The sequence below is a fragment of the Procambarus clarkii genome, chromosome 44 (assembly GCF_040958095.1).
Source record: "Procambarus clarkii isolate CNS0578487 chromosome 44, FALCON_Pclarkii_2.0, whole genome shotgun sequence".
Lineage (NCBI taxonomy): Eukaryota > Metazoa > Arthropoda > Malacostraca > Decapoda > Cambaridae > Procambarus > Procambarus clarkii.
Genome location: NC_091193.1, coordinates 23969062 through 23978474, shown reverse-complemented (window position 1 = coordinate 23978474; position 9413 = coordinate 23969062). Strand labels below are relative to the sequence as shown.

At 41.3% G+C, this 9413-nt stretch overlaps 1 protein-coding gene across 3 annotated transcripts in view; it reads left to right on the top strand.

The window, feature by feature from the left end:
• FucT6 (alpha-(1,6)-fucosyltransferase 8) overlaps positions 1 to 9413 on the top strand; it is a 209462-nt gene that overhangs the window by 138463 nt on the left and 61586 nt on the right. For 2 of the 3 annotated variants that reach the window (XM_069300842.1, XM_045725926.2), the window contains exon 1: positions 1338 to 1546. In XM_069300842.1, coding sequence (XP_069156943.1) covers positions 1338 to 1546 — 209 coding nt within the window. Of the gene's footprint in view, positions 1 to 1327; positions 1547 to 9413 lie in introns of those variants that run through there. The other variant, XM_069300843.1, reaches the window with a different exon arrangement.

Here is a 9413-nt window from a genome sequence, read left to right as displayed (position 1 = left end):
ATAACTGGTAAAGTAGGACGCTGGATACTAAATTTCCTGTCGAACAGAACACAAAGAGTAACTGTCAATCAAATAAAATCGAGTCCGAGCACAGTTACAATCTCTGTACCTCAGGGTACAGTCCTTGCACCGCAGCTTTTCCTTATTCTTATATCAGATATAGACAAAAATACAAGGCACAGCTTCGTGTCATCCTTTGCAGATGGTACAAAAATCAGCATGAAAATTATCTCTGCTGAAGACATTGAAAAACTACAAACAGATATTAACAAAGTTTTCGACTGGGCAGCAGAAAATAACATGATGTTTAACAGTGATAAATTTCTGGTACTCAGGTACGGCAAAAATGAGGACCTGAAACAAAATACAGGGTACAAAACACAATCGAATCTGCCCATAATAGGAAAACAGCATGTCAAGGATTTGGGAATAATGATGTCCGACGACCTAACGTTTAGGGAGCATAATTAAGCAAATATTGCGACAGCCAGAAAAATGATAGGATGGATTACGAGAACTTTCAAATCCAGAGATCCTATCACAATGGTTGTACTCTTCAAGTCACTTGTGTTGTCCCGTCTTGAGTACTGCTCAGTACTCACTTCCTCCTTCAGAGCAGAAGAGATTGCTGAAATAGAGGGAATACAGAGAACATATACGGCACTCATAGACGAGATAAAGTACTTAAATTATTGGGATCGTCTCAAAGCTCTCCAAATGTACTCACTAGAAAGGAGATGAGAGAGATACCAAATAATATACACATGGAAAATACTGGAGGGCCAGGTCCCGAATCTACACAGTAAAATAACAACATACTGGATTGAACTATATGGAAAAAAATGCAGAATAGAACCAGTGTCGAGCAGAGGTGCCATAGGCAAAATCAGAGAACACTGTATAAACATCAGAGGTCCGCGGTTGTTCAACGTCCTACCAGCGACTATAAGAAATATTGCCGGAACAACCGTGGACATCTTCAAGAGAAAACTAGACTGTTTTCTAGAAAAAGTGCCGGACCAACCGGGCTGTGGAGGATATGTGGGCCTGCAGACCGCTCCAAGCAACAGCCTGATGGACCCAACTCTCACAAGTCAAGCCTGTCCTCGGGCCGGGCTTGGGGAGTAGAGCAACTCCCAGAACCCCATCAAGCAGGTATCAAGCAAGAAGGAAACATGAGCATCGTCTTTGTCCGTTTACAGCTAGTAATTCTGTGCTTTCATTTCATAACACAGACAATGTGTTTTGGATAACAGTGTATCAAGTCGAGTGTTCTCAGTAGAACAATAACAATATGTAACGGTAACATCAATCTCTCTCATTACAGGTGTGAGAGGATGCGGTGGGTGGGTGGGTGGGCGTGGCGTGTGGGCGGGGCTGTGGGTGTGATATGGTTAGTGGGTGTGGCACTACTTGCACCTCCCGGCCCCTCGGCGACCTCCAGCGACCCCAGGCTCGCTCAGCGCCTCCAGCGGGCCGTCCACGACCTCGACCTTCTCAAGAAGCAGAATGACGACATCAGACAAGTTCTTCATGATTTTACTAAGTATGTTTGTGATGCCAGTCAGTATTTAATTTGTCAGGTGTAGCAGGTATAAGTCGGTACTATTTCTTCACACTACACACATTCCCATTTGTTAAAAGGATTCACCTGATTGTCAGTAGAATCTGCCACCCGAGCCGTGATAAAATTATAACGCCATAGTGATGTCACACATCTTGTGTATTTGTTTTTTGCGAGTAAAGAAGATAGACATGGACAAGTTTAGAAATGGGAAATATTGTGCGAGTGAGAAGTAAAGTGTGTGGACAAAGACTGGGGGGGACACACACACCATTGCATCTTTGAATTAAACAAAAAATTGCCATTTAAAGATGAACCTAAACTCAAGCTGCATGAAATGGAAAACCATATTGTTATAAATGATAACTTATCTGAGACCCTTGCACTGTAACCCTGTTTCGCTCTTAGTTGATAAGTGATTATATATATATATATATATATATATATATATATATATATATACATATATATATATATATATATATATATATATACTGTATATATATATTATATATATATATATATATATATATATATATATATATATATATATATATATATATATATATATATGTGTCGTACCTAATAGCCAGAACGCACTTCTCAGCCTACTATTCAAGGCCCGATTTGCCTAATAAGCCAAGTTTTCATGAATTAATGTTTTTTCGTCTACCTAACCTACCTAACCTAACCAAGCTTTTTTTGGCTACCTAACCTAACCTTACCTATAAATATAGGTTAGGTTAGGTTAGGTAGGGTTGGTTAGGTTCGGTCATATATCTACGTTAATTTTAACTCCAATAAAAAAAAAATTGACCTCATACATAGAGAAAAGGGTTGCTTTATCATTTCATAAGAAAAAAAATATAGTAAATATATTAATTCAGGAAAACTTGGCTTATTAGGCAAATCGGGCCTTGAATAGTAGGCTGAGAAGTGAGTTCTGGCTACTAGGTACGACATATATATATATATATATATATATGTCGTACCTAGTAGCCAGAACTCACTTTTTGGCCCACTATGCAAGGCCCGATTTGCCTAATAAGCCAAGTTTTCCTGAATTAATATATTTTTTCTAATTTTTTTCTTATGAAATGATAAAGCTACCCATTTCATTATGTATGAGGTCAATTTTTTTTTATTGGAGTTAAAATTAACGTAGATATATGACCGAACCTAACCAACCCTACCTAACCTAACCTAACCTATCTTTATAGGTTAGGTTTGGTTAGGTAGCCGAAAAAGTTAGGTTAGGTTAGGTTAGGTAGGTTAGGTAGTCGAAAAACAATTAATTCATGAAAACTTGGCTTATTAGGCAAAACGGGCCTTGCATAGTAGGCCAAAAAGTGAGTTCTGGCTACTAGGTACGACATATATATATATATATATATATATATATATATATATATATATATATATATATATATATATGTCGTACCTAATAGCCAGAACGCACTTCTCCGCCTACTATGCAAGGCCCGATTTGCCTAATAAGCCAAGTTTTCATGAATTAATTGTTTTTCGACTATCTAACCTACCTAACCTAACTTACCTTTTTCAGCTCCCTAACCTAACCTAACCTATAAAGATAGGTTAGGTTAGGTTAGGTAGGGATGGTTAGGTTCGGTCATATATCTTCGTTAATTTTAACTCCAATAAAAAAAATTTGACCTCATACATAATGAAATGGGTAGCTTTATCATTTCATAAGAAAAAAAAATGAGAAAATATAATAATTCAAGAAAACTTGGCTTATTAGGCAAATCGGGCCTTGCATAGTAGGCTGAGAAGTGAGTTCTGGCTACTAGGTACGACATATATATATATATATATATATATATATATATATATATATATGTATATATATATATATATATATACATACATACATATACACACACTTTGTAATGTGAAGACTAATAACACAGCAGCAACTTTCCTATGATCATGTAATATCCCCATATCTAAATATTCTATGTATTAGCAAAATACCTAAGGTGAATGAATTATAATTTAAGGAAATACGAATTTATTGTAAAGCAAAAATGTGTAACTAGCTGACATTATTATAAGGTGTGCAGGTTAGACGAAATTATTTAATGTACAAAATCTTCGCTAACATTTAATTAAGATCTTTAGTGACCTCTGTAATCATTTTGTACTACCACTCACAGGATGAGTATGGGGTGCACAATAAACTACCACTCACAGGATGAGTGTGGAGTGCACAATAAACTACCACCCACAGGATGAATGTGTGTGGCACAATAAACTACCATTCATAGGATGAATATGGGGTGCACAATACACTCACAGGATTAGTGTGGGGTGCACAATAAGCTACCGCTCACAGGATGAGTGTGGGGTGCACAATAAGCTACCGCTCACAGGATGAGTGTGGGGTGCACAATAAACTACCGCTCACAGGATGAGTGTGGGGTGCACAATAAACTACCACTCATAGGATGAGTGTGGGGTGCACAATAAGCTACCACTCACAGGATGAATGTGGGGTGCACAATAAACTAACACTCACAGGGATGAGTGTGGGGTGCACAGTAAACTATTGCTCATAGGATGAGTATGGAGTGCACAATAAACTACCACTCATAGGATGAATGTGGGGTGCACAATAAACTGCAATACTAAGGAGGCTAGAGATGGAAGGGACTGAACATAGAATTGAGAAGGTTTTCAGGATGGGCTGGTACAACAAGGACAGAGACCGTGTGTTAAAGATATTGTTTGCAAACGAAGCCACAAAGGAGAAGATTCTAACAAGGAAGAGCCACCTGCAAGATGTGGGAGAATTCAAAAAAGTATTTCTTTAGAGGGATATGACGAGAGAGGAAAAAGCCATGTCTGCAGAAGCAAGAAAGAAGCGCCGGGCGAGTGGATAAAACCAGGAAAACACAGCTCCCAGCACAACATCCCCAATGGTGAGGGGGGAACCCACAACTAGCAACCCAGTAACACCAGAGGGGAGGGCAACTCCACCACCCTCCTCTGCATAGAAACCTCCCCTATCCCAAACCCTCCCTGCCCCCCACTCAAATGTTCAGCCTCCTCTCCCTCCCCCCTCACCCCACTCCCACCCTGCTTCCCCTTCCCTTCTCCCACCATATCCCACTTCCCCCCCTTTTCCCCCTGTCCTCCCTCCCCCTTCATCCCATACTCTCCCTATTCCCTCTTCACTTGACCCCTCATCCCCTTACTCCAGTATCCTCTGAGACCCCGTTACCCACCCCACAAATCCTCACGCCCATGGAACAGCTTTTCCCATCAGCAGAACGCTCACCAAGAAGGGAACATGAGAAGGGACAGAAGAAAGTGAGTCTCAAGGCAATGTACACTAACATAGATGGGATTACAAATAAAACAAATGAACTTGGAGAATGGGTACTTTAAGAAAACCCAGACATAATAGCACTCACAGAAACAAAGCTAACGAAAACCATAACAAATGCAGTGTTTCGACAGGACTACTGTGTTGTTAGGAAAGAGAGAGAAGGAAGTGGAGGTGGTGGTGTAGCTCTGCTGGTAAGAAAAGGCTGGGATTTTGAGGAAATGGTTATTCAGGGCTGTGAAGGTTTCAGTGACTATATAACAGGTAGAATAGCAACTGGAGGACAAAAAATGGTAGTCGCAGTCATATATAACCTTTCACCAAATGACAGAAGACCCAGACAGGAATATGATAGAAACAACATGGCCACCATTAACATAATAGAGAGAACAGCGTCTCTCGCTAGTAGGAATGGATCTGGACTACTAATGATGGGGGATTTCAACCACGGGAAGATTGATTGGGAGAACAGAGACCCTCATGGAGGATCAGATACATGGAGAGCTAAGCTGCTGGATGCGGCAACAAGAAACTTTCTAAGCCAGCATATCAATGGACCGACAAGAATGAGAGGGGAGGATGAACCAGCTATGCTTGATCTGATATTTACCCTAAATGAGTGGGATATAAGGGAGGTTGAGATGAAAGCACCCTTGGTAATGAGTGACCACAGTGTATTGATCTTTGAGTATTTGGTAGAGCTAGGACTTATCTCCCCCAAAAAAGAACTAGAAAACAAAAGGCTGGCATACCGAAAGGAGAATTATGAGGGGATGAGAAGTTTCCTAAGGGATATACCATGGGACACAGACCTCAAAGCTAAGTCGGTACAAGACATGATGGACTATGTCACCCAAAGTGTCAGGAGGCAGTAAACAGGTTTATCCCGGCCCAAAGGGAAAAATCCGAGAAGCAAAAGAAGAAATCCATGGTTTAACAGGGCATGTATGGAAGCAAAGGTACTGAACAAAAGGGTGTGGAGGAACTTCTGAAATAACAGAACACCAGAAAGCAGAGAGAGATACCAGAGAACCAGGAATGAGTATGTTAGTGTGATAGTGTGAGAAGGGAAGCAGAGAAAAATTATGAAAATGATATAGCAAGCAAAGCCAAGACCGATCCAAAGCTACTCCACAGTCACGTCAGGAGGAAAACAACAGTGAAAGAACAGGTAATGAAACTTAGAACAGGCAAGGACAGGTATACAGAGAATGACAAAGAGGTGTGTTAGGAACTCAACAAGAGGTTCCAGGAGGTCTTCACAATAGAACATGGTGAGGTCACTGCACTAGGAGAGGGGGCAGTAAACCAGGAGGCCTTGGAAGGGTTCAAAATTATGAGAGAGGAGGTCAAGAGACACTTGTTGGATCTGGATGTGAGAAAGACTGTTGGTCCAGACGGGATCTCACCATGGGTATTGAAAGAGTGTGCAGAGGCACTCTGCTTGCCACTCTCCATAGTGTATAGTAGGTCACGGGAGACCTACCAGAAATATGGAAGGTGGCTAATGTGATCCCAATATACAAAAAGGGTGACAGACAAGAGGCACTGAACTACAGGCCAGTGTCTTTAATTTGTATACCATGCAAAGTGATGTATTAGATCGTGAGAAAAAATTTAGTAACACATCTGGAGAGAAGGGACTTCGTGACAAATCACTAACATGGGTTCAGGTAGGGTAAATCTTGTCTTATTGGTTTAATAGAATTCTATTATCAGGTGACAAAGATTAAGCAAGTAAGAGAAGGCTGGGCAGACTGCATTTTTTTTGGACTGTCGGAAAGCCTTTGATACAGTCTCCCATAAGAGGCTGGTACATAAACTGGAGAGACAGGCAGGAGTAACTGGTAAAGTGCTCCAGTGGATAAGGGAATACCTAAGCAATAGGAAGCAAAGAGTTACAGTGAGGGGTGAGACCTCAGATTGGTGTGAAGTCACCAATGGAGTCCTACAGGGCTCTATACTCGGTCCTGTCCTGTTTCTGATATACAGTACGTAAACGATCTTCCGGAGGGTGTAGACTCATTCCTCTCAATGTTTGCTGACGATGCCAAAATTATAAGAAGGATTAAGACAGGAGGACTGCTTGAGGCTTCAAGAAGACCTAGACAAACTAAAGGAATGGTCAAACAAATGGTTGTTAGAGTTTAACCCAAGCAAATGTAATGTAATGAAGATAGGTGTAGGGAGCAGGAGGCCAGTTAAAAGGAATCATTTGGGAGAGGAAATTCTTCAAGAGTCAGAGAGAAAGACCTGGGGGTTGATATCACGCCAGACCTGTCCCCTGAAGCCCATATCAAGAGGATAGCATCAGCTGCATATGCCAGGTTGGCTAACATAAGAATGGCATTTAGACACTTGTGCAAGGAATCATTCAGAACTTTGTATACCACCTATGTCAGACCAATCCTGGAGTATGCAGCCCCAGCATGGAGTTCATATCTAGTCAAGCATAAGACCAAATTGGAAAAATTTCAAAGGTTTGGCACCAGACTAGTACCCGGGCTGAGAGGTATGAGCTACGAGGAGAGACTACGGGAATTAAACCTCACGTCGCTAGAAGACAGAAGAGTTAGGGGGATATGATCACCACGTACAAGATTCTCAGAGGAATTTACAAGGTAGATAAAGGCAGGCTATTTAACACGAGGGGCACATGCACTAGGGGACACAGGTGGAAATTTGAGTGCCCAAATGAGCCACAGAGATAATAGAAAGAATTTTTTTAGTGTCAGAGTAGTTGACAAATGGAATGCATTAGGCAGTGATGTGGTGGAGGCTGACTCCATACACAGTTTCAAGTGTAGATATGATAGAGCCTAATAGGCTCAGGAATCTGTACACCAGTTGTTTGACAGTTAAGAGGCGGGACCAAAGAGCTAGACCTCAACCCACGCAAGCACAAATAGGTGAGTACAGGATGAGTGATGCAACAAACTACTGCTCACTGGATGAATATGGGGTGCACACTAAACTATGACTCACAAGATGAGTATTGGGTGCACAATATATTACCTCTCACAGGAAGAATATGGAGTGCACAATAAACTACCACTCACAGGGTAAGTGTTCGATGCTCAATAAACTACCACTCACAGGATGAGTATGGGGTGCACAGTAGACTACAACTCACAGGATGAGTGTGGGGTGCACAATAAACTACCACTCACAGGATGAGTATGGGGTGCACAATAACTACCACTTACTGGATGAGTGTGGGGTGGGGGTCACAATATACTACAACTCACAGAATAAGTAGCTGGTGCACAATAAACTACTACTCACAGGATGAGTGTGTGTGGCACAATAGACTACCACTTATAGGATGAGTATGGGGTGCACAATAAACTACCACTCAGGATTAGTATGGGGTGCACAATGAACTACCACTCTGTATTAGTATGAGGTGCACAGTAAAATACCACTCACAGGATGAGTGTGGGGTACACAATAAACTACCGCTCACAGGATGAGTGTGGGGTGCACAATAAACTAGCACTCATAGGATGAGTGTGGGGTGCACAATAAACAACCACTCACAGGATGAGTGTGGGGTGCACAATAAACTACCACTCGCAGGATGCGTATGGGGTGCACAATAAACTACCACTCGCAGGATGAGTATGGGGGTGCACAATAAACTACCGCAGTCAGGATGAGTATGGGGTGCACAATAAACTACCACCCACAGGATGAGTGTGGGGGGTGCACAATAAGCTACCACTCGCAGGATGAGTGTGGGGTGCACAATAAACTACCGCAGTCAGGATGAATATGGGGTATACAATAAACTACCACTCACAGGATGAGTGTGGGGTGCACAATAAACTACCACTCACAGGATGAGTATGGGGTGCACAATAAACTACCACTGACAGCATGAGTATGGGGTGCACAATAAACTACCACTCACAGGATGCATATGGGTGCACATTAAACTACCACTCACAAGATATGTGGGGGTGCACAATAAACTACTGCTCACAGGATGAGTTTGGGGTGCGCTATATATACCACTCACAGGATGAGTCTGGGGTGCACAATAAACTGGCCACCTCTGGTGGCAACAATAAAAAACTTATGATAGGAAGGCTCAGGCGTTACTGCTGCCCGTCTCCTGATTCGATGTGGGTGTTGGCAGCTAGGCCAAGCTTGCCCAAGCTTGCCCTCTCTTGTCAGGGAGCTGTGAGTGTGTGAAAGGTTCTTGACATGTATTTCAACATATATAAATGTCTATAGATAAATACTGTTTAGCATTCATATAGTATAACCACTAGATGTTTATCTGTACATTAGTTTTAAACAATAATTTAGTACTGCAAATAGATCTGGTATAGTTAACTGAGATTTTATAGTTATCTATGTATACCATAATAACAATAATTACCAACAATAACCTTGGTGATTATATTTTGATTGTTTTCCTTATGTATATAACAGACATATCATTGTGTGTGTTTATATAAACTATTTAGTTAGTTTTCAATTTTTTTTTTTTTG